The following is a 26316-nucleotide window of genomic DNA, read 5'->3' as shown; positions in this document are numbered from 1 at the left end:
ATCTAAATATCCTTCCAAAAGTTTGTAACAAGGGTAATTTTCAGCAAACACACACAAAACCAATTAAGTCATGATCCCGTGTGCTTGGATTAGAACAGAATTCCATAATAAAATACGATGCCGTTTCCCTTTCAAATGCTTCCAAAAACGAATGGTGCTGACAACAATGACAACATTGAAAAGCATTCGTAAAATAAATATTAAAAACAGAGGATCCTTGTCCTAAAAAAAAGAAACTCTGCCTCTCAGAAGACAGCATAAAACCAAACTGTGAGCCTCTAAAAGAGCCACCATATCACCTTGTATATGGTCAGATTCATGGACACAGCCGTGGGTGTCTGTGGGATTCATGATCCCAGTCCTGAGTGGTACAGTAGTATTGGCTGTGGTCAAGGGCAGGCATGGGACTATGTGGTGCAACGGTTGACATGGAGAGTTTCAGTGTGAGAGAGGGATCTTGGTTCTCACAAAACAGTACATCGATCAATTGACCGGACAGAGATAGTCATGATAGAGCCCGTTTCCTTTTCCTATCTGGCTCAGGAACTGAGATACTTACAGTTGAATGCTTGACTGCAACTGAAAGCTGGTGATACTGCAGCTGTCATGAACTGAGAAAAAAAATCGTTATGTTAGGACCAACCTTGTCAGAAAACACAGGGTGGACCCCTGCCTGGACCCCTGGTGGTCTCTCTGTCGGCCTTGAGTGCGTAGAGCATGTCGTCCTGGCTGATGTCGAGTCTGACCCGCTGTAATACGTCTAGATGGCTGGCCTCCAGCAGCAGCAGACAACGCCCTCAGGTGCTGACACACGGCTAGACCCTCGGACACACTGATGGGCTGCAGGCCCTCCACACGACACAACGCCTGGTGCTGCATTAACACCTAGGGGGAGGGTGGGGGACAGTGGACTGTAAATAAGGGAATTTCGGGAAAAATTCACAATGCAGGTAAAAGAGGGAACAGATGTGTGTTGAGCAAGAGCTGTAGTAAGTCGATGTTGACCTCAGTAGGGTCTATACCTGTTGGAAGGTGGCCGCCTCCAGTCCTAGCCGACTGAACTCAGTGATGACCGCCCTCAGGAAGAGCTGCTCCTACACCAATGCACACCTAACAAACAAAGATTTCACATAGATCGCCAGCTCTCTGGGCCAATGGGACAACCAATTGACAGCTCTGTGGGCCAATGGGGTTTATCTTACCTGATGGCTTTGATGTAAGAGGAAGAGAACTTCTCATCCAGGGCCTCCTTGACATGATGCCCACCAATCCTGTGGAGGACGGGAGAGGGACAGCAGTCAGAGACAGACACACCACTCAATTATAGGTACTGCCAAATAGAACACTTCAGAGTATCACTGGCAGACCTTTCCAATCCATGGTTCCAATCGATGACATTAACTGATCAATTAAGAGGCAAGAAGAACAAAAACCCAGAAGAACTGGAACGCAAGGACCTGAGTTGTGCACCCCTTGGGATGGATAATAAAACAACAAAAAGGCCTACCTTTCTGGAGATGAGCTGCAGAGCATCCTCCTCAAAGGCCTTGAACTTGTTCAGTCTGGACGTGATGATCTGCTGCAGCTGTACGGCTGGAAAGACATCCTGGACACACAAACACAGAGAGAGAGAGACACACACACACACACACACAAACACACACACACACACAGTTTTAAACACCGTAAGATGCAGTTAAACACACTCAAACACTTTCATCCACACTGCACACACCATTAGAGTTGCAAGAATGCAAAATTATATTTCATAAGCAATACAGAAACAGAATATATAAAGTTGAATACCTGTCAGAAGCTCATTAGTAAGCTCCTTAATAAGTACAAATGCAATGAAAGTAGAGGTGATTGAGAGCCTGGACACACCAGTAGAACAGCACCCTCATGTGGTGGTGGACCTCTTTGGCCAATCAAACAGGTTGTACATGACGTTCTACTTTCTGGTCCACAGCAAGTCCAGCTAAGGAGTGGAACACAGGGTCAGTCATAGAAATGGAATGACTTGAGCAAGCATCCCCATTCAAGTCAATGATGTGTAATTCTATTGCAATGGGTCCAAGAAATATGTAGAGGAAAAATAATGAGACAAGTATGGAATGGGCACAATCCTCTGTCTTGATATCTATCACTGGCATCTCCCACTTGGGGTCAACGATGGTTACAACCAAAATAAAAAGACATTCTCCTATCCTTACAGAGTCGAGACAGTCTCAGCCAATTGCAAGGTGGTCTCCTTCTTGGGGGCGGGGTTACTGAAACTCTTTTCCAATAGGGCTATTTGGCTATTTCAGCCACACCCGTTGCTGACAGGTGTATAAATTCCAGCACACAGCCATGCAATCTCCATAGAGAAACATTGGAAGTAGAATGGCATTACTAAAGAACAGTGACTTTTAACGTGGCACCGTCATAGGATGGCACCTTCCCATCAAGTCAGTTCGTCAAATTTCTGCCCTGCTAGAACTGCCACGGTCAACTGTAGGTGCTGTTATTGTGAAGTGGAAATGTCTAGGAGCAATGACGGCTCAGCCGCGAAGTGGTAGGCCACACAATCTCTCAGAACGGGACCACCGAGTGCTGAAGCGTGTAAAAATCGTCTGTCCTCAGTTGCAACACTCACTACCGAGTTCCAAACTGCCTCTGGAAGCAACGTCAGCACAAAAATAGTTCGTCAAGAGTTTCATGAAATGGGTTTCCATGGCCGAGGGATGAATCTCGGTTTGGCGGAAGCCAGAAGAACGCTACCTGCCTGAATGCATAGTGCCAACTGTGAAGTTTGGTGGAGGAGGAATAATAGTCTGGGGTTGTTTTTCGAGGTTCGGGCTAGGTCCCTTAGTTCCAGTGAAGGGAAATCTTAACGCTACAGCATTCAATGACATTCTAGACGATTCTGTGCTTCCACCTTTGTGGCAACAGTTTGGGGATGCCCTTTCCTGTTTTAGCATGATTATGCCCCATGCACAAATCGAGGTCCATACAGAAATGGTTCGTCGAGATCGGTGTGGAAGAACTTGACTGGCCTGCACAGAGCCCTGACCTCAACCCCATCGAACAACTTTGGGATGAATTGGAACGCCGACTGCGTACCAGGCCTAATCACCCAACCTCACTAATGCTCTTGTGGCTGAATGGAAGCAAGTCCCCGCAGCAATATTCCAACATATAGTGGAATGTCTTCCCAGAAGAGCGGAATCTGTTATAGCAGCAAAGGGGGGACCAACTCCATATTAATGCCCATGATTTTGGAATGAGATATTTGACGAGCAGGTGTCCACATATTTTTGATCATGTAGTGTAGTTCCTCACGGAATTACGTTTCAGTGGACACGCCGCTCTGCTGGGGAACGGATGCTCTGCTGGGGTACGGATGCTCTGCTGGGGTACGGATCTGCCATTGGCGCCCATTCAAATTTGCCCTAAGGTTGCCTTGTTAAATCTTGTTCATTCTCTTAAATTAAACACCATGACTGGTTTCTCATTAGCTGGGAATGTTGCTTGAAATGTTTGATACAACAGACTTTGGTGATGTTGTGATTTTGTAATAGACTGTCATAGACCCAATTAAAAAAGTAAACATTGGCCATTGATTATATAACTTTTTTTACATGGTGGGGTTGCAAAACATTGTTGAAATCAAAACGGGGCCGCAGACATGCAGATAGTTCATTAGCACAGGTACACCTCTATTGGTTTTCCGTGCTGTAACATGGAAATATGTGGGAACCCTCAAGGCGTCCGCAGACATAGGTTCGTTTTGCTCCTAGCAGAACTTGGCTAGGCGAAGTGAACGTCTGTGCTTGCATACTCCCTTAAAATACCTTTGTTTGAAAAACTAGAGAAAAGCGGCAATATTATGGTTTGTCCCTCTTGAGACACCGTAGCAACAAGTACACTTCCTCAAAATTGTCAGAATTAATCAAAGATAACTCAAGACTTCTGTTATTATTTTTTACGTTTTTGCAGAGGTCTTCGTCGAACTATTTTACACCTAACTAACTCAATTTAAAAAATGTACATGAAAACCAGTCTTCTGTCGTTGAATGACAACAAACACTTAATTGAATAATCCATACTGCTGACCAATCACCAATGAAGGGCATAGACTTCGGCTACTGAACTGTGACAAGCCTCAAGAGAAAATGTGTGCTGAACAACAACAACAAAAATATGTATCTTATTAAACTTTCAAATTGTACAAACATATACGGAAGTTGAATTATACATTCAAAATACATATTTATCAAATAACATAGGTTTAAGGCGAACAGGTTTAAGAAAAGGAAATAGAAGAAAAAAAAAAAAAAAAAAAATATATATATATATATATATATATATAGCTAGCATGCTAACCTTATTTAGCCAGCTAATTGCTACACCTTATTCAAAAGATTAGCCAGCTGGCTACAGTTGGTTCTGGAGCTGGATTTGTCATAAGCATTTAGGGAAATGTTCACCAGATGGATAAGGGAAACCAGTATCTTTGATTTTGCCATCTATTGTTATATCCAAAGTCCTGGCATATTTCATAAATTGCGGCTCCGAATCCGCCATAGAAATAGAAAACGTAATATGGATAGCCTAACTATTGAATGATTTGGACTAGTGTCGCGTTGTTCTATATTGTAATGGACACGGTGCAACCTTTGGTTGGCTGCTGGCAGGCTATTCAGCTGTGCTATAGCAGTGATAAGTCAGCCTGTGCTCAAGTCATGGTTCTCACAGCTAGGGGAAGTCAAATCATAGGCTACAATGACTTTGCTCATGATGCACTCCGCAAATGATATGTAAAACCACCCAGTTTATAATATAGGATAAACACTTGTGATTTCTAGCTGCACCAATCAAAAGCAGTGAAGCGTGGTCAAAACCATTAATCTTGGGGTGGTGGGGTGAGCGGGGTTCCAAAATGCAATCATGTTACATGCAAGTTTACCATTTATAAAATGGTCATATACACTCAGTGTACAAAACGTTAAGAACACCTTCCTAATATTGAGTTGCACACCTGGACAGTCTATGACATGGAAAGAAAAGGTGTTCTTAAAAAAATGTTTTCTACACTTAGTGTGTATAAACTCAGCAAAAAAAGAAACGTCCTCTCACTGTCAACTGCGTTTATTTTCAGCAAACTTAAATATTTGTATGACCATAACAAGATTCAACAACTGAAACATAAACTGAACAAGTTCCACAGACAAAACCGTGACTCGTCAGTGAAGAGCACTTTTTGCCAGTCTGTCTGGTCCAGTGACGGTGGGTTTGTGTCCATAGGCGACGTTGTTGCCGGTGATGTCTGGTGAGGACCTGCCTTACAACAGGCCTACAAGCCCCAGTCCAGCCTCTCTCCGCCTATTGCGGACAGCCTGAGCACTGATGGAGGGATTGTGCGTTTCCGGTGTAACTTGGGCCGTTGTTGTTGCCATCCTGTACCTGTCCTGCAGGTGTGATGTTCAGATGTACTGATCCTGTGCAGGTGTTGTTACACGTGGTCTACCACTGCAAGGACGATCAGCTGTCCGTCCTGTCTCCCTGTAGCGCTGTCTTAGGCATTTCACAGTACGGACATTGCAATTTATTGCCCTGGCCACATCTGCAGTCCTCATGCCTCCTTGCAGCATGCCTAAGTCACATTCACGCAGATGAGCTGGGTCCCTGGGCATCTTTCTTTTGGTGTTTTTCAGAGTCAGTAGAAAGGCCTCTTCAGGGACCTAAGTTTTCATAACTGTGACCTTAATTGCCTACCGCCTGTAAGCTGTTAGTGTCTTAACGACCGTTCCACAGGTGCATGTTCATTAATTGTTTATACTTCATTGAACAAGCATGGGAAACAGTGTTTAAACCCATTACAATGAAGATATGTGAAGATATTGGGATTTTTACGAATTATCTTTGAAAGACAGTGTCCTGAAAAAGGGCCGTTTCTTTTTTTTGTTGCTGAGTTTATATAATTTGTCGCTGATATGAAAGATAGCGTTAGGGCTTTTAACAAACTTCCCCGGCCAGAAAATACTATCGTCAGTATGTGCTAACTAGCTAGCTGCCATCCTCACAAAGAGACAGGAACTCATATCTGAGTAAACGGCTAAATTGATCAAATTCCAGGCAGTTTAAAATAAATAAAAGACAGGGCAAATAATAGAGCTAAATGAAGATGCACATATAATGTAGCCACAGGGCTCCCGAATGGCGCAGCGGTCTAAGGCACTGCATCTCAGTGCAAGAGGCATCACTACAGTCCCTGGTTTGATACCAGGCCGTATCACATCCGGCCGTGATTGGGAGTCCCATAGGGCGGCACACAATTGACCCAGCGTCGTCCGGGGTAGGTCGTCATTGTAAATAAGAATTTGTTCTTAACTGACTTGCCTAGTTAAATAAACTTTTTTTTAAATAGTTATCCTTAACACGCAGATAGTTATCCTTAAGCGAGGAAATTACGTGTTTGGCATGTGACTGAAAAGTTTCAGCCAATGAACGCCTTCACAATCTGCCCCGGAAGTGTAAATTGTTGCACCGGAAGACATACTGTAAAAATGCGAATTCGTTTCGCACAAAAAAAAAGAATCATTCAGTTTTGAGCTGTGAAGATGGCAAATAGGACGGTTAAAGATGCCAACAGTATACATGGAACAAATCCACAATACTTGGTGGAGAAAATTATTCGTACTCGAATCTATGAATCAAAATACTGGAAAGAAGAATGCTTTGGACTGACGGGTGAGTTGTGGCCATAGAGAATGATAGAGGCCCTGTGTGGCCAAAATGACTTTTTAGCAAGGGCCGCGTCGTTGAGGGCTTCCACCATTTTAAAGTAGTCAAAGTAGTCAACTGGGTGGGGATTCCCATGGGTTGTAGCCTCAATGGCACTGTCCATAGACGCAATAATAGCAGATATAAGATGAGTCCTCTATCTATCTCTATGGTCTGAACTAGCTAACGCTAGTTAGCTTGAAATACAAATACCACAAATGTAAACAGTACTAGGAAGTGCGCTAGCTAGCATCTAGTCAATTTTACCCTGTTACATTTAGTTAGTTACTCTCAATTGAGGTTTATGCACATCAAAAGTACTAGCTAGCGAGTTATGCCTGGTCCATATTGATTCTTTCTCCTCACTGGTTTCTCTCTGATCAACAGCTGAGCTTGTCGTTGACAAAGCCATGGCGCTGAAGTTTGTCGGTGGAGTTTATGGCGGAAATATCAAACCTACACCGTTCCTGTGTCTCACTCTGAAGATGCTGCAGATCCAGCCAGAGAAAGACATCATTGTAGAATTCATAAAAAACGAGGATTTCAAGTAAGATTTGGCTTTCAGGCAGGTTGTAGTATAAGAAGCCTTTCTGTATTTAGTTTTTAAAACTTTTCATTTATCACCATCTTCTAACTCCGAGCTTGACAAATGTGATAAACAAAAATAGGAACCTAAATACCTTACACACCCATTGTGGCAACCTCACTGTGATGATTTCCACACCATAGATATGTCCGCTTGCTTGGCGCCATGTACATGAGGTTGACTGGGACATCGGTGGATTGCTACAAATACCTGGAACCACTGTACAACGACTACAGAAAAATCAAGAGTCAGAACCGAAATGGGGGTGAGTCCTTACGTTTACATGTATCATGGAATGATTATACAATGCGAAATTGCCTACTTTTGATTTAAATGGCACTTTCTCCTCTCACCCTCTGTTTCAGAGTTTGAGTTACAACACGTCGATGAGTTTATTGATGAACTGCTACACTCTGAGAGAATGTGTGACATAATCCTTCCCAGGCTTCAGGTAAGTCTTCTACCCGTGTACGTGCTCGCGTGCGTTGTTTCACTGACCTAGATCATTGATTGTGTGTGTTGACTACAGAAAAGGCAGGTTCTTGAGGAGGCGGAGCTGTTAGACACACGCATCAGTGCCCTGGAAGAAGACCTGGATGAGGTGGAGACCAGCGAAGAGGAAGATGAGGAAGAGGAGAAGGTAGTACTACCAATAACCTGCATAAGCTAACTGTAAAGTTGCGTAAACTTACACTAGTGTAGTGGGTGGAGGAATTCTGTTTCACTGTCCATGTCTGTCCCTGTCTGTTCAAATGTCTACAGACAGAGAGAGTTCAGACCCCAGAGCCCCACAGACGGAGTTACCGAGACAACGATCGGCCTCGCCGCTCGCCCTCTCCACGCTACAGACGCAGCAGTCGTTCACCCAGACGGTAACTAACCAGCCATGTATCTCAGTTTATAGTAGGGATGTAATGAATGTTTAAGATACGAGTGCATCGATCAGCGAGACCCCAAACCGATCCAATTGTAGCATGCGTCAGTTTTTTTTTTCATTACTCATTACTTTCTTTCTACCTTCTGAAAATAACTAATCTTTTGTGACAACTGATGTCATTTTTAGATATATTGGGTAACGTTAATAACTTCATAACGAGGACCACAATCACTTTGTGAACTGCATTGCATGACCAAAAATGGAGAGAAGAGAAGCTCCGTAAAAACTTCCAAATGTTTAATACCTTTTTAGTTTTTTTTAGACTGGGGAGAAATCCGAAGTTGTGCTATACACTGAGTGTACAAAACATTTGGAACACCTTCCTAATATTGAGTTGCATCCCCTTTTGACCTCAGAACAGTTTCAATCAGTTGAGGCATGGACTCTACAACTTGTCAAACATTCCACAGGGATGCTGGCCCATATTGACTCCAATGTGTTTCAAAGTTGTGTGAAGTTGGCTGGATGTTCATTGGGTGGTGGACCATTCTTGAAACACACAGGAAACTGGTGACTGTGAAAAACCCAGCGCCGTTGTAGTTCTTGACACTCAAACCGGTACCATACCCTGTTCAAAGGCACTTAAATATTGTCTTGCCAATTCACCCATACACAATCCGTCTCAATTGTCTCCTGGCTTTAAAAAAAAACATTCTTTAACCTGTCTCCTCCCCTTCATCTACACTGATTGAAGTGGCTTCATTGGCTATGTCATAGCTAATTTCTTAAGATAAACATTGATACATTACTAGCTCAAACACTTATAATTTGCAAAAATGACAAGTTAAGTAGTAGGTGGTGATTTAAGATCAAAAGTGGGGGGGACAAACATTCATGACCCCCCCCCCCCCTCTTCTCTTATGGTTCAGTTTAGGTGACGACATACACTGATAGATGTCTTGAAAGATTCCTAGTTCATAGTCATTTCCTATAACATCCTCAAGACACTAAAGATTGTGCATCCTTTTTATTCCGTCTAGGAGGAGTAGATCACCTAAGAGACGAAGGTATGTAGCTATGTTCTCTGCTTGGATTCTTCTCTGCTGTATTTCTTATTTTCCTTTGTTTGAATTCCAAACTGATGCTATTGAATATAATAACACAGAACCTACTTGAAGTGTTTAATTTATACATGAACTGAGACTTACTTCACTAGGGTCCTGGTTACTTGCAAACAGTGCCCTGTATTAATGATGCCTGTATTGTTTGTCTCTCCTTTGCACACAGCCCATCTCCCAGACGAGAACGTCACCGCAGCAAAAGCCCACGTCGCCACCGCTCCCGAGAGAGGCGTCACCGCTCAAAGTCCCCAGGTATCATAGCAATGGCTACCATACCGTCCTGCAAAGCACAAGATTAGAAAGTCAAACCAGTGTTTATATTTGTGATGTGACATATATATATTTTCAGCTGTAATCATTAGACTTCAAAATGTTTGTAACAACAACATCCCCCTGCCCAGTCTGACCTTGAGCTGTCTCCATTTTGTCCCAGGGCATCACAGAAGCCACAGGCACCGCAGTCACTCCAAATCCCCAGAGAGGTGAGTGATGGAAGAAGAGAAAGACCCTCACCACTATACTAGGATCTACAAAAAAATGTTTTAAACTGCTCTGTGTTCATGGTGTTGTTGAACTGTCTGAATACCATCAAATGAGAGGGAGACATTTTAGTGAGTGTATATCACCAACTTTTGTTTTGCTTCATCTCTATTCAAGGAGTTCAAAAAAGAGCCACAAGAAGAGTCGAAGAGGAAACGTGTGATCCACGTTGTATTTTGTTCTCTTGGATAGTTCCCTTTTCTGACCTGGACATTAATGTGGACACATTTGTACATCTGTGTATGGAATCCCTTGTATTTTGTTTTAGAAAGTCATTGCATTTTAAGATATTTTCAGACCATGTTGCAGAAAGAATCAATCTCAATTTTTTTTCTAAAATCTGCAGCTCATATGAAACTGTCCACAACCCTATGCATCAGTGAATAAAGTTGCTTGGTGGTTTGAGCATAGAATGTCATGTCTGCACAGTCTCCTTGTATGAATTTTCTGGTCAAGCAGGTTAGGGACCATGGTAATAATGGTTGTTAATCCCAATTATATTAGTTTTTACCAAAACCATTATTGAGAGCTGTTGTAAAAACAATTGGTAATGTGATGCGTCTCACTACAGAAGTGGGGAAATGGTTGCATTTTATTATGGGTGTCTGTCATCAATGCATACAACGATGTCCTCGTTTGCATGTGTGACTGGTTTGTGGTATGAGTTGCACCCTGAAAGTGTTAGCCACATTTATACAAATAAATAACTTATTTTATGTGCTTTTGACAAAACCATTTGTCACAACTTGCTTAACAGTAACCCGGCAGAGACCAAAGACAAGCAAAACAAGACATACAGTATGTCACCTTCAATTTGGTTAACCTTTTGATTGGTTAATTTTACTCCTTGCTCTTGTTTTTATGTTAAGTGTTTTGGATATTATAAAATAAAGATCTCCTGGAGTCCACGTCGAACCAAGATTTTATTTCTGAGCTCAGAGAGAATAACAGTTAAAGTGCAGTGTACAGTCAAGTCCAAAGCTTTGAGTGATATCACATTTATTGTTCTTGGGCGGGACTCTGTTCCGTTTTTATCTATACAAGGACACAGGATTACACTCCCAAGAACAGGAGTTGATAATTGGACGTTTCACAAGATTAGTCACATGCTCCGTTATGTGGACACACAAAATTTTCCCATTAGTTTGCAAGAAATTCCTGGATTTCTGCACATCTTAAATTCTTCCTCTATCTCTGATCTTCCTCAAAATGTTTATACTTTTCCTACCATATTTGTTAGAATTTGGTATTTCTGCTGCCTTCTTGTGATAATCAATTGATCCATTGTAATCCTTAATGGAGGAATACAGGTATGTAGCGTATTGGTTGTAGAGAAACTGTAACTTGGATGGCTCCTGTACGCTGGCGAGTAATTCCTCATAGATCTGATTGGCTAATTCCCTCTTGTCAATTCTTGATTTTGCGTAGATGCTTGCAAGTTCCAGTTTGACCTTAATTGACGTCTCTGGGTATAGTAAGACCACTTCCATATAGACACTGATGGCTTTGTTGATCAAGCTCTGGCTCAAACTGTCACCCTTAGACCATCTACCTCCTGAATTGATTTTCTGTTTGTAGGACTTTGCAAGCCGCTTTTTCAGGTAACGCACATTTGGATGTCTTTCCAGAGCCTTGTGTGCAAGGTCAATAGCATCATCATGTGAAAAATATTGCCTGTAAAAGCAAAGTAAGGGTCTAATACCATTATAGCAGCTGACAGGTTTCTTTAAAATTTGCTTCGCTAGCCATTGTGCTTCCTCTCTTCTCACCTGGCCACTCCTGCCAAGTCTTAACAGGTAAACACTTGCTACATACAAGTTGTCTGGATCATGTTCCTTGGCAAGTCTCAACTTCTCTAGAAACTCAGACGCCTGCCTTTTAGAAAAGATAACTGAGTCTAGGGCCAAGACGTGGCTCGATTGCCACTCCTTTCTCCCAGGCTCCATCCTAATAGCCATTTCGAAGTACTCTATCGCTTTCTGTCTTTTGTCCTGGCCAAACTTCATGAGGGTCCAGGCTTTTTCAGCACATACCTCGTGCAGTTCTCCCTGGGACGGTGAGGGGTAATCCCGTATCAGTGCCTCGACCTTTGTCACATACCCCTGGCTCTCTGCCTGGTTATCCAGGTGATAGTGAACCCAGGCAAGGTTTCCATAGTGGACCAGCAGCCAAGGACCCGTGTCTAAAGGACTGTTTTGGTGAAAGGCCTCCTCTGCCTTATTACTGAGGCACTGCAGGGCCATGTCAGTGGAGCCCAGGGTGTGGTGTACATAAGCCCACAAGTTGTACTTCTGACCCAGCCATGGATAGCTCTCGTCACTGCCAATGTCCTCCAGGTGATCTCTGATACTGAGCAGCTTGTACCTGCTGACCTCCAGCCCCCAGGTGAAGTGACACTCCAGCTTCTCCAGTTTAGTCCTCAGGGCTGACTGAGTAGGGCTGGTTAAAACAAGGGTTTGAACAGGGCAATTCCATGGTAACGTAATTACATTGAGACTCGGATTTTTCACTTTAAAATGTATACCAAACAAAAACCATTGATTTCAAAGTTTAACAAATCATACAACTATGAACAAGGACTACTTTGAAAAAGTTAAACTTGTGCAGATAATGTTTGGCAACAGAATAAATCTGAGGGAGATTTTACTGTAACTTTACAGAAATGTGCATCTGCATAGTTTTTCCAGTAAATGTTTATTTTATTGTTCAAAGTAGACATTGTGCATAGAGTTGTATGGTTTGTTAAACTATGAAATCAATGGGTTTTTGTTTGGCATACATTTCAAAGTGAAAAATTGTAGTTGCAGCGTAATCCCGTTTCATGGAATTGCCCAACATTAAACTTTGTTAACATTTTGCAAGACTCTCTTATCCAGAGTGACTTACAGTAGTGACTGCATACATTTTTGTACTTTTTCATACTGCTCCCCTATGCGAATCAAACCCACAACGCTGGCGAACCTCTACCAGCTGAGCCACACTATTAAGCATCAATATTTAATGTGACAAGTCCATCACCCATCTACATTTAGTTATTTTACATTGTAAACGATTGGATCTGCTGTTTTGTTGTAGATTTTTATTTACAGAGTACTTACTTCATAGTTGGGCAGTCGAGTAATTATTGTGGATGTCCCTGAGTTTCCTGGACAAGTGAGTGTCAGTGAACACAGTTATTCTGCCCTGGAATTGCGTTCCCATGCAAAACTCGACAGATCGCTAATAACGGAGTCTTCAATAAAACTCCCAAGGCGTGACTTTTCTTTAGATAATATATTGAAAACGTTTGTTGTTGAACTGCAAAATACAGAAAAGAATATACTTTAGTATTCAAATCACATGGACATACTGTAGCTGTACATTAAACATTTCAAGTCGAGGTTGCATAAATGCAAAGCGCGTGACTAGGTACCATGTCTGGCATGACGCCAAACCAGATAGACAATTACCATACGAGTAGCAACTAGCCAACTCCTTTCATTACTTTATTAATGTGCAAACATCTCTGTACAATAACAAAGCATATTACACTAACGTTAGAAACAGTAACAATTGTATGTTTTACAATTCGCATACATGACGCACGAGCAAACTAATACAGCTGACGGCAAACATGAAAGGCAAGTCAATTTGCGTGAGTAAATGTAACCAACTAACATTGATAAGTCAGCTATTCTATCAATAACAATATTATCATCACTAGCAGCGTTATTGAATTGAACTTACAAACAAATATTTTCCGAGGCTGAAACGTGACGTTGTTTTTAGCTGCTGTCTGCGTGCATGACTACTCTACTCTACTTCCTGTTTCCGTGCATTCTTCCTTAAGTACCAGACATGAAAGTCAATTTTAACCACTATAATAAAATAATATGTTACCTTTCTCGGTACATTGCAGTCAATGAGTGTCACATGCAATGTTCCCTCCAAACTGCGCACGTGCGCGGGCGCGCTACTCACCCAGGATTGCAGTCAAATTTCAAATCAAATCAAATTTATTTTTATATAGCCCTTCGTACATCAGCTGATATTCTCAAAGTGCTGTACAGAAACCCAGCCTAAAACCCCAAACAGCAAGCAAAGCATGTGAAAGAAGCACGGTGGCTAGGAAAAACTCCCTAGGAAAAACTCCCTAGAAAGGCCAAAAACCTAGGAAGAAACCTAGAGAGGAACCAGGCTATGAGGGGTGGCCAGTCCTCTTCTGGCTGTGCAGGGTGGATATTATAACAGAACATGGTCAAAATGTTAAAATGTTAAAATGTTCATAAATGACCAGCATGGTCAAATAATAATAATCATAGTAGTTGTCGAGGGTGCAACAAGCACGTCCGGTGAACAGGTCAGGGTTCCATAGCCGCAGGCAGAACAGTTGAAACTGGAGCAGCAGCACGGCCAGGTGGACTGGGGACAGCAAGGAGTCATCATACCAGGTAGTCCTGAGGCATGGTCCTAGGGCTCAGGTCCTCCGAGAGAAAGACAGAAAGAGAGAAAGAGAGAATTAGAGAGAGCATATTTAAATACACACAGGACACCGGATAAGACAAGAGAAATACTCCAGATTTAACAGACTGACCCTAGCCCCCCGACACATAAACTACTGCAGCATAAATACTGGAGGCTGAGACAGGAGGGATCAGGAGACACTGTGGCCCCATCCGATGATACCCCGGACAGGGCCAAACAGGCAGGATATAACCCCACCCACTTTGCCAAAGCACAGCCCCCACACCACTAGAGGGATGTCTCCAACCACCAACTTACCGTCCTAAGACAAGGCCGAGTATAGCCCACAACGATCTCCGCCATGGCACAACCCAAGGGGGGGCGCCAACCCAGACAGGAAGACCACGTCAGTGACTCAACCCACTCAAGTGACGCACCCCTCCCATGGACGGCATGGAAGAACACCAGTAGGCCAGTGACTCAGCCCCTGTAAAAGGGTTAGAGGCAGAGAATCCCAGTGGAAAGAGGGGAACCGGCAAGGCAGAGACAGCAAGGGCGGTTCGTTGCTCCAGCCTTTCCGTTCACCTTCACACTCCTGGGCCAGACTATACTTAATCATAGGACCTACTGAAGAGATAAGTCTTCAGTAAAGACTTAAAGGTTGAGACTGAGTCTGCGTCTCTCACATTGGTAGGCAGACCATTCCATAAAAATGGAGCTCTATAGGAGAAAGCCCTACCTCCAGCCGTTTGCTTAGAAATTCTAGGGACAATTAGGAGGCCTGCGTCTTGTGACCGTAGCGTACGTGTAGGTATGTACGGCAGGACCAAATCGGAAAGATAGGTAGGAGCAAGCCCATGTAATGCTTTGTAGGTTAGCAGTAAAACCTTGAAATCAGCCCTTGCCTTAACAGGAAGCCAGTGTAGGGAGGCTAGCACTGGAGTAATATGATCACATTTTTTGGTTCTAGTCAGGATTCTAGCAGCCGTATTTAGCACTAACTGAAGTTTATTTAGTGCTTTATCCGGGTAGCCGGAAAGTAGAGCATTGTAGTAGTCCAGCCTAGAAGTAACAAAAGCATGGATAAATTTTTCTGCGTCATTTTTGGACAGAAAATTTCAGATTTTTGCAATGTTACGTAGATGGAAAAAAGCTGTCCTTGAAACAGTCTTGATATGTTCTTCAAAAGAGAGATCAGGGTCCAGAGTAACGCCGAGGTCCTTCACAGTTTTATTTGAGACGACTGTACAACCATCCAGATTAATTGTCAGATTCAACAGAAGATCTCTTTGTTTCTTGGGACCTAGAACAAGCATCTCTGTTTTGTCCGAGTTTAAAAGTAGAAAGTTTACAGCCATCCACTTCTTTATGTCTGAAACACAGGCTTCTAGCGAGGGCAATTTTGGGGCTTCACCATGTTTCATTGAAATGTACAGCTGTGTGTCGTCCGCATAGCAGTGAAATGTAACATTATGTTTTCGAATGACATCCCCAAGAGGTAAAATATATAGTGAAAACAATAGTGGTCCTAAAACGGAACCTTGAGGAACACCGAAATTTACAATTGATTTGTCAGAGGACAAACCATTCACAGAGACAAACTGATATCTTTCCGACAGATAAGATCTAAACCAGGCCAGAACTTGTCCATGTAGACCAATTTGGGTTTCCAATCTCTCCAAAAGAATGTGGTGATCGATGGTATCAAAAGCGGCACTAAGATCTTGGAGCACGAGGACAGATGCAGAGCCTCGGTCTGACGTCATTAAAAGGTCATTTACCACCTTCACAAGTGCAGTCTCAGTGCTATGATGGGGTCTAAAACCAGACTGAAGCGTTTCGTATACATTGTTTGTCTTCAGGAAGGCAGTGAGTTGCTGTGCAACAGCTTTTTCAAAAAATTTTGAGAGGAATGGAAGATTCGATATAGGCCGATAGTTTTTTATAATTTCTGGATCAAGATTCGGCTTTTTCAAGAGAGGCTTTATTACTGCCACTTTTAGTGAGCTTGGTACACATCCGGTGGATAGAGAGCCGTTTATTATGTTCAACATAGGAAGGCCAAGCACAGGAAGCAGCTCTTTCAGTAGTTTAGTTGGAATAGGGTCCAGTATGCAGCTTGAGGGTTTGGAGGCCATGATTATTTTCATCATTGCGTCAAGAGATATAGTACTAAAACACTTTAGTATCTCCCTTGATCCTAGGTCCTGGCAGAGTTGTGCAGACTCAGGACAATGGAGCTTTGGAGGAATACCCAGATTTAAAGAGGAGTCTGTAATTTGCTTTCTAATGATCATGATCTTTTCCTCAAAGAAGTTCATAAATTTATTACTGCTGAAGTGAAAGCCATCCTCCATTTGCGAAGGCTGCTTTTTAGTTAGCTTTGCGACAGTATCAAAAAGAAATTTCGGATTGTTCTTATTTTCCTCAATTAAGTTGGAAAAATAGGATGATCGAGCAGCAGTAAGGGCTCTTCGATACTGCACGGTACTGTCTTTCCAAGCTAGTCGGAAGACTTCCAGTTTGGTGTGGCGCCATTTCCGTTCCAATTTTCTGGAAGCTTGCTTCAGAGCTCGTGTATTTTCTGTATACCAGGGAGCTAGTTTCTTATGACAGATGTTTTTAGTTTTTAGGGGTGCAACTGCATCTAGGGTATTGCGCAAGGTTAAATTGAGTTCCTCGGTTAGGTGGTTAACTGATTTTTGTCCTCTGACGTCCTTGGGTAGGCAGAGGCAGTCTGGAAGGGCATCAAGGAATCTTTGGGTTGTCTGAGAATTTATAGCACGACTTTTAATGCTCCTTGGTTGGGGTCTGAGCAGATTATTTGTTGCAATTGCAAACGTAATAAAATGGTGGTCCGATAGTCCAGGATTATGAGGAAAAACATTTAGATCCACAACATTTATTCCATGGGACAAAACTAGGTCCAGAGTATGACTGTGGCAGTGAGTAGGTCCAGAGACATGTTGGACAAAACCCACTGAGTCGATGATGGCTCCGAAAGCCTTTTGGAGTGGGTCTGTGGACTTTTCCATGTGAATGTTAAAGTCACCAAAAATTAGAATATTATCTGCTATGACTACAAGATCCGATAGGAATTCAGGGAACTCAGTGAGGAACACTGCATATGGCCCAGGAGGCCTATAAACAGTAGCTATAAAAAGTGAGTGAGTAGGCTGCATAGATTTCATGACTAGAAGCTCAAAAGACGAAAACGTCATTGTTGTTTTTTTTTGTAAATTGAAATTTGCTATCGTAAATGTTAGCAACACCTCCGCCTTTGCCGGATGCACGGGGGTATGGTCACTAATGTAACCAGGGGTGAGGCCTCATTTAACACAGTAAATTCATCAGGCTTAAGCCATGTTTCAGTCAGGCCAATCACATCAAGATTATTATCAGTGATTAGTTCATTGACTATAACTGCCTTGGAAGTGAGGGATCTAACATTAAGTAACCCAATTTTGAGATGTGAGGTATCACAATCTCTTTCAATAATGGCAGGAATGGAGGAGGTCTTTATACTAGTGAGATTGCTAAAGCGAACACCGCCATTTTTAATTTTGCCCAACCTAGATCGAGGCACAGACACGGTCTCAATGGGGAAAGCTGAGCTGACTACGCTGACTGTGCTAGTGGCAGACTCCACTAAGCTGGCAGGCTGGCTAACAGCCTGCTGCCTGGCCTGCACCCTATTTCATTGTGGAGCTAGAGGAGTTAGAGCCCTGTCTATGTTCGTAGATAAGATGAGAGCACCCCTCCAGCTAGGATGGAGTCCGTCACTCCTCAACAGGCCAGGCTTGGTCCTGTTTGTGGGTGAGTCCCAGAAAGAGGGCCAATTATCTACAAATTCTATCTTTTGGGAGGGGCAGAAAACAGTTTTCAACCAGCGATTGAGTTGTGAGACTCTGCTGTAGAGCTCATCACTCCCCCTAACTGGGAGGGGGCCAGAGACAATTAATCGATGCCGACACATCTTTCTAGCTGATTTACACGCTGAAGCTATGTTGCGCTTGGTGACCTCTGACTGTTTCATCCTAACATCGTTGGTGCCGACGTGGATAACAATATCTCTATACTCTCTACACTCGCCAGTTTTAGCTTTAGCCAGCACCGTCTTTAGATTAGCCTTAACGTCGGTAGCCCTGCCCCCTGGTAAACAGTGTATGATCGCTGGATGATTAGTTTTAAGTCTAATACTGCGGGTAATGGAGTCGCCAATGACTAGGGTTTTCAATTTGTCAGAGCTAATGGTGGGAGCCGTCGGCGTCTCAGACCCCACAACGGGAGGAGTAGAGACCAGAGAAGTCTCGGCCTCCGACTCCGACTCGCTTAATGGGGAGAACCGGTTGAGCATTCCTACAGCGTTTCCCTCCAGAAGCCATGAGAAAGATGTCCGGCTGCGGGGACCGTGCGAGGGGGTTTATACTAACGTTACTATCTGTACTTACTGGTGGCACAGACGCTGTTTCATCCTTTCCTACACAGTCAGAAGAAATATCAGCCAGCACTGAGAAGCATGAGATTGAACTCCACTCAACTTTCTAGTTTTCCCCTTTAGTTATTAACACGATAAACTTTTCCCTTGAAAAGCAAATCAGGTAAAGAGTTTTTCCCCCTGTGTTAAAGGGGTGGTGTTGTATTTTGAGACAGGCTTGAATAAATTAAGTAGCCAATAAGCAGTGGGTAACATAATTTGTCTGAATCTCTGTAATAATGGTATGGGAATAATAATGCATTTTATTTTGTAAAGTGGTTTCTTGCATCAAACAACACTTGGTTGATGCAAGAAGGACAAGTGGAAAAGACCTGCATGTTTTTTTCCAAAAGTCTCATGGAATGTAGGCCTACATGGAACACCACATATTGCCTGCTACTGTAGCCTGAATGATAGAACAGCTATTTCCATGTTAAAATGTTATGGGATGCATTTATCCATTGTTTTTGATGGTAGGCCACTCTTATAGGCCTACATTATGATCAAATAGCCACAGTAGTCTACTTGGACACTGATATAAGGGTAACCTAAAGCGGGTACAGTGTTCACAGTAAACACTCACCAAAAGTTGCACATCATTTTCACAACGTTCAAATTTACGCACTCAGCATACCTGAAATTTGCTCAGTGCCGGAAATAATTAGAGGGAACATTGGTCACAGGGATGACGATTTTCTCAATACATTGCAGTCAATGGGAAAAGATGAGTGTCACAGGGTTGACATTTTATTTTGTTTCTCTCATGTCTGTCTCCCACTCTCTACCGCTTTTTACTCTCATTCTCTCTCTCCCTCCCTCCCTCCCTCCTTCCCTTTTCTTTCACCTCCTCCCCCTCTTCCCCTTTCTCTCTTACTCCTTCCTTCCCCTCCATTCTCTCTAATCCTCCTTCTTTCCCTCTCTCCACCTACTCTCATCTCCCTCTTCCTCCTCTCTCTATCGTCCCTCCTTCACCCTCTTCCCTTCCCTCACTCTCCCCCCCCATACTCTCTCCCTACTTCTTTCCCTGCCTACCCCACTTCTCATCTCTCGCTCCCTACCCTTCCGCTCTCCCACCTCTGTCTGTCTGTTGACTCCCTCTTCTTTCCCTCCCTCCCTCCCCCTCCTCTCATCGCTCTTTCTCTCTGCTCTCTCCCTCATCCCTCCTTCACCCTCCCCTCTTTCCAACTCTCTCACTCTTTCCCTCCCCCTCCATTCTCTTTCCCTCCTTTCCTTGCCTCCCCCATCTCTCTCCCTCTCTCTCTCTCTCTCTCTCTCTCCCTCCTCCCCATCTTCTCTCTACCTCCTCTCTCCCACAGACAGGCTCTTAGTTTCTAGAGCTGCAAGACCATTGTGTCCAGTGGAGGCCAAAAAAGCTTTTGGGTTGAGTCAGGGGTGTTAATACTTATGGTAAATGAGATATTTCTGTATTTCATTTTCAATACATTTGCAACATTTTCTAAAAACATGTTTTCATTTAGTCATTATGGGGTATTGTGTGTAGATGGGTGAGATAAAAATGTGTTTAATCCATTTTGAATTCAGGCTGTAACACAACACAATGTGGAATAAGTCAAGGGGTATGAATACTTTCTGAAGGCACTGTAGAAGATAATAGGAAATCCCAGGACATGGTGTCTATAATACTGTATGTAATAAGCTCACATAGTTGCTGTCACAAACTCCAAACTCCACACAGTTGTCACTGAATAGTTGGATATTCATTTCCCACTAAGCAAACCATTTCTGTACTTACAGAGTTAATATAAATACATTTTTATCCGGGTTTTGCATTGGAAGACTTTTTATTTATTGACATTTGTCAATACAACTCATAAATGCAACTGTTTATGTCAATGTTTTGTGTTCTACGTGTAGCCCTTGTTATCCTGAAAAGAAAATGGTAAAACGCTTCATTGTGAGGCTAAAAATAAGGGCTGCACATGCAGATGAATGAAAGTCAGTTAATTGAAAAGCCCATTTTTGCTGGAGTCTTAGGACTGTGCATCTGAAAATGTACTTAAAGTGCATCTAAAAATGTATTTAAAATGCATTTAATATATTTTTTACAAATATATGATTTGGCCATTTCTTTATATTTTCAAATGTATTCTTGAAATGCATCTAAAAATATATTTTACATATATATTTTTCAATGTAACATTAAATAAACACCGTGTTACTTCTTAATCTGTCAATATTTATTTTAAACCATTCTGGAACTGAATCTGGGTTGTTTATTGCCTTTGGTGGGGTGTTAATCTGATTTCATATCTGTAAAGAAAAAGGAAATGCTTGAGCATTTATTGAACACATATTCAACTTAAGTTCAATCTTACCTTAAAAAAATGACACTGCTATCATTAAGATATCAGACAGGCACCATCAGTTTGCACCATCACTGTTGCTGTGGAAAGGGGAATTAGTAATTAGGGGGGTTCATTGCATTGTTTTGAAAAAGGATTGCAGGACGACAACATTCTTAGCATTAATTCATAAATCCAAGCCCTATTAATCTCTGCTTACATTTATGTTGCAAACTTCTGGGCTGCACAGCACATTCTTTCCATTAACTTCAGCCTATGGAAAAACAAAATGGGACAGACACATTTTAAGACATTTATTGAAGTACTTAGAAACATGACAGTTAATTCTTGCAAAGTCATACATAGAACTATAAATATCTTCAACTCTGTGAAGAAAAGAGACATAAATAAATAAATATACATTGCTTGACTGTTAATTGAACCTTATTTAGCAAAAGTTCAATCTTACCTGAATTAATTATGCTGCTATCTTTAGGACCCCAAGCACCATCAGTTTGCTCCATCTGTGTTGCTGTGGACAGGTTAATTAGTAATTAGGGAGGTGTATTCATTGATCAGCATTTTATAATTAAAAGTGGCTGCATGGTTCTGCAGATTTGCAGCTTGTTCAGCATTTTTCTGTCACATTTTGTCAAATTCTTAAAAATGTAAAAAAAAATGTAAAAATTGAAAACGTACTTATTTTAGAAGATAATAGCTTTAGCTAGCGAAATGTAGGCATTTGTGTTCATTTTAAAATCGAAAACTTACTTGACAGTGCTTTTCCCGAACAACCCTCTTCAGTTATTCCTTCAAATAAAAATCCCGTTTGGAGCAATGATATCACCGTGTCACTTTTGAATGATCAATGTAGCCTTTTCTGAAATATAAACTGCTGTATTTTTTTTAAAGAGTAAACTATGCAGTATGTAGTACTCACTGGCCCATATGACATACAGTAATTGCCCTCTTTTAACATTCACCTTTGAACTCTGAAATCAAGTATGTGGCTGGACAAAATATCAAATGTAATCATTCTTACGTGTACTGTTTGGGCGTCAATTAGCGTGTTGTCAGATACTGTCCAGGTGGATATTTTGCAACATGTTGATGAAAGGTTGATTGTTTCATGATCCGGTCCGTTGTTTTTATTTTTTTTATTCAACCTTTATTTAACTAGGCAAGTCAGTTAAGAACAAATTCTTATTTACAATGACGGCCTACCAAAAGGCCTCCTGCGGGGACGGGGGCTGGGATTAAAACAATATTAGACAAAACACACATCATGACAAGAGACACCATGACATGGCATGTTCCAGGATGCAATACTTTATCTTTATGACTTCTATGAAAGCGAAACTTGAAAATAGAACTCATCTCGTGACCAGACCAAAACTGACTCAACATGAAAAAGGAATTGGACGTCAATAGATCTTCTCTTGGTCTACTCCTTTCATCTTCAATGACGTGAAAGAACTCATCCACTTTATATGGTAGTACGACATCTGTTTTAGATCCTCAGCTTCCTGAAGTAAATGATGCTCTCTATCAATAGTAGAGGTCAATTATTCTTCAATTCAACTACAATCCATTGAACATAGAACATGAGTGCAAAGCAACTTCTATTTTATAAGACGTTAGTGTAACTAATCTATTTCTTATTCTTTGGCGCTCCCTGCTGACCATAACATTGTTGAACATAGCTTGCATTTTTTTTCTGTGTAGTACCACATTCTGACCAGTTCGAGGAGCTGTTTGTGGAATGATGAGTACAGGCAGGAAATATGTATGCTACACTTCATATATACAGTCAGATGCTACGAAAGCAGTTAGCTTGCCTGGCTAGCCAGACTCCTTTCTCCGGCCAAACGCTACGCCACGTGAATGACTAGCCTCACAAAGCCACCTGATCCTGCGAGCTTACATAAAATGATGTGCAGCGCAGCGTTTAATGCAGGGGAGAACAACTACCCCATCTCATTGAAGCCACAAAGTTCAAGGCCGACCGCCTTCATGGTAGCAATAATTACTTCTATTACACCAGATGTAAGTCCTTGAACCGATTATTTTCAAAAATCGCACACAGAATAAGTTATAAGGATCATTTAGTAGCTAATAGCAGCCTGCAGTACCCCGGTCAGCCTTTAATTTGAAAAACTAAAAACTAAACTAAATCAAATTTTATTGGTCACATGTGCCGAATAAAACGGGTGTAGACCTTACAGTGAAATGCTTATAAGCCCTTAACCAACAATCCAGTTTTAAGAAAGAGAAGTGTTAAGAAAGTATTTACTTTAAACTGAAGTAAAAAAATAAGCTTGGCCCCAGTGATGTACTGGGCGGTGATGCAACGAGTCAAGATGCTCTCGATGGAGCAGCTGCAGAACATTTTGAGGATGTAAGGACCCATGGCAAATCTTTTCAGTCTCCTGAGGGGGAATAGGTGTTGTCGTGCCCTCTTCACAACTGTCTTGGTGTGTTTGGACCATGATAGTTTGTTGGTGATGTGGACACAAAGGAACTTGAAGCTCTTGACCTGCTCCACTACAGACAGCCCCGTCGATGAGAATGGGGGCGTGCTCGGCCCTCCTTTTCCTGTAGTCCACGATCATCTCCTTTATCTTGATCATGTTGAGGGAGAGGTTGTTATCCTGGCACCTCCTCCCTATAGACTGTCTCATCGTTGTCAGTGATCAGGCCTTCCACTGTTGTGTCATCGGTAAACTTAATGATGGTGTTGGAGTTGTGCTTGGCCACGCAGTCATGGGTGAACAGGGAGTACAGGAGGGGACTGAGCACACACCCCTGATTTGTTGTTACCTACCCTTACCACCTGGGGGCGGCCCGTCAGGAAGTCCAGGATCCAGTTGCAGAGGGAGGTGTTTAGTCCCAGGGTCCTTAGCTTAGTGATGAGCTTTGAGGGCACTATCGTGTTGAACACTGAACTGTAGTCAATGAATAGCATTGTCAAGTAGGTGTTCCTTTTGTACAGGTGGGAAAGGGCAGTGTGTAGTGCAATAGAAATTGCATCATCTGTGGATCTGTTGGGGTGGTATGCAAATTTGAGTGGGTTTCGGGTTTCTGGAATAATGGTGTTGTGAGCCATGACCAGCCTTTCAAAGTACTTCATGGCTACAGACGTGAGTGCTATGGGTCAGTAGTAATTTAGGCAGCTTACCTTAGTGTTCTTGGGCACATGGACTATGGTAGTTTGCTTCAAACATGTTAGTATTACAGACTTGGTCAGGGAGAGGTTGAAAATGTCAGTGAAGACACTTGCCAGTTCGTCCGTGCATGCTCGGAGTACACAACCTGGTAATCTGTCTCTGAATGTTGACTTGTTTATGATTGTCTTGCTCACATTGGCTATGGAGAGCGTGATCACACAGTCATCCGGAACAGCTGGTGTTCTCATGCATGCTTCAGTGTTGCTTGCCTCGAAGCGCACATAGAAGTCATTTAGCTCATCTGGTAGGCTAGTGTCACTGGGCAGCTTGCGGCTGTGCTTCCCTTTGTAGTCCGTAAAAGTTTGCAAGCCCTGCCACATCCGATGAGCGTCGGAGCCGGTGTAGTAGGATTCAATCTTAGTCCTGTAAGATTGACGCTTTGCCTGTTTGATGGTTCGTCGGAGGGCATAGTGTGATTTCTTATAAGTGTCCGGGTTTTAGTCCCGCTCCTTGAAAGCTGCAGCTCTACCCTTTAGCTCAGTACGGCTGTTGCCTGTAATCCATGGCTTCTGGTTGAGGTATGTACGTACGGTCACTGTGGGGACAATGTCATCAATGCACTTATTGATGAAGCCGGTGACTAATGTGGTAACCTTTCAATGCCATATTCCAGTCTGTGCGAGCAAAACAGTCCTGTAGCTTATATCTGCGTCATCTGACCACTTCCGTATTGAGCGAGTCACTGGTGCTTCCTGCTTTAATTTTTGCTTGTAAGCAGGAATCAGGAGGATAGAATTATGTTCAGATTTGCCAAATGGAGGGCGAGGGAGTGCTTTGTACGCGTCTCTGTGTGTGGAGTAAAGGTGGTCTAGAGTTTTTCCCCCCCCCCTCTTGTTGCACAATTGTATTTTTTTAATGTTTTTATTTAACCTTTGTTGACCTAGGCAAGTCAGTTAAGAACAAATACTGATATCTGCGTCTTCTCTTCACAGGGATTTGGGCCTGGTCGGGTATCTGGAGTAAATCCTTCGCATCCGACTCGTTAAATAATTTATTTTGGTCCAGTTTGAGATGAGTAATCGCTGTTTTGATATCCAGAAGCTCTTTACAGTCATAAGAGACGGTGGCAGAACTATTATGTACAAAATAAGACTCTTAAAGAATTTAATTGAAATTTTAATTTAAAAAAATTGATCACAGGAACAATGAGAAAATATGGAAAAAATAAGTAAATAATTAAATGTTATATAAAGCAGCCCATGTAATCATCTGCCAGAGAGTAGCCCCAATCGGCCCGAGACCCAAGTAATACATTTGGGCCAGATAACTCACACCGGAATCGGCCCGAGCTCAATCCCTGAATCCTAGCCATAAGTAATACTGCATAAGGCGGCCCAGACTCGGGCCACATGATGTCGCCGAGTCTGACTCAGCCGGAATCGGCCAAGATCGACTGTGCTAGCTGGGGTACGTTCAACCATTTGGCAGCTATTTCGCTCCATAAAATGAACTTACACGCCAGAACGGTAGGTGGAAACAGTGCTACATAAGAAGAATAGGTAGGCTGTGAATGGCCTCATGTAACAGGGTTATATTGGTGATTCCCCTTGCCACTTTATTGTTAAGCCAATGTTGTTTTTTTGTCTTGCCTTCACCTACTCAACATGGCATCTCTTATTGGCTGGTTTGTGTGGCTTACTTACGAGGGAGGATGTTTCAGTTAGAATCGTCCCAGTGAATAAGCACCAAACCAGCGGTAAATTGTTGGTTGCAAAGCACTGTACGTCAAAATGGATTTTTATACTCCCAAGTGATGATTTGAATGTACAATTTATATCAATTCGTTTGTAAATGTTATTAGAACATTACACAAGATGCAGCGTTTTTTTCTTCATATTCTTTGCATATTTTGCATATCTAGCTAATGCTAGCTAGCAACTTACTGTGTCTGGTAGTGGAGATTCGTACATTTTGTACAGTGTGTGAGTGCAGAGTTGGAGGGTGAGCCGTGCAATTTTGTGCTGTTTCTATCAG

At 42.5% G+C, this 26316-nt stretch overlaps 2 protein-coding genes and 1 long non-coding RNA gene across 4 annotated transcripts; 1 reads left to right on the top strand and 2 right to left on the bottom strand.

Annotated features, from left to right (window-relative positions):
- The first annotated feature begins 6544 nt into the window (after positions 1-6544).
- On the top strand, positions 6545-10800 carry pr38a (Pre-mRNA-splicing factor 38A). Its single transcript, NM_001141758.1, has 10 exons — positions 6545-6735; positions 7156-7315; positions 7498-7619; positions 7720-7805; positions 7884-7994; positions 8117-8226; positions 9272-9298; positions 9519-9604; positions 9786-9834; positions 10010-10800. Exons 1-10 carry the CDS (start codon positions 6606-6608, stop codon positions 10053-10055), a joined length of 927 nt encoding a protein of 308 aa, NP_001135230.1. The 5' UTR covers positions 6545-6605; the 3' UTR covers positions 10056-10800.
- A 2-nt stretch (positions 10801-10802) lies between these two features.
- LOC106584016 (interferon-induced protein with tetratricopeptide repeats 2) lies at positions 10803-14046 on the bottom strand. 2 transcript variants are annotated; one of them, XM_045706089.1, is made up of 3 exons: positions 13772-14046; positions 12991-13189; positions 10803-12331 (listed from the first exon to the last, which is right to left on the bottom strand). In XM_045706089.1, the coding sequence occupies exons 2-3, from the start codon at positions 12993-12995 to the stop codon at positions 11068-11070; spliced, it is 1269 nt and encodes a 422-aa protein (XP_045562045.1). In that variant the 5' UTR covers positions 12996-13189; positions 13772-14046; the 3' UTR covers positions 10803-11067. The 2 variants fall into 2 exon arrangements, with proteins under 2 accessions (XP_045562045.1, XP_014024245.1); XM_014168770.2 differs by having other exon boundaries at positions 13619-13954.
- Positions 14047-20014: 5968 nt separating this feature from the next.
- On the bottom strand, positions 20015-22173 carry LOC106583997 (uncharacterized). Its single transcript, XR_001323667.2, has 4 exons — positions 21887-22173; positions 21585-21647; positions 21336-21389; positions 20015-21216 (listed from the first exon to the last, which is right to left on the bottom strand). It is a non-coding gene; the product is annotated as an uncharacterized lncRNA (long non-coding RNA).
- Positions 22174-26316: the final 4143 nt, after the last annotated feature.

The sequence above is a fragment of the Salmo salar genome, chromosome ssa23 (assembly GCF_905237065.1).
Source record: "Salmo salar chromosome ssa23, Ssal_v3.1, whole genome shotgun sequence".
In the NCBI taxonomy this organism is placed as follows: Eukaryota; Metazoa; Chordata; class Actinopteri; order Salmoniformes; family Salmonidae; genus Salmo; species Salmo salar.
Note: the sequence above shows the minus strand (reverse complement) of the source record. Positions and strands in the feature narration are given on the sequence as shown.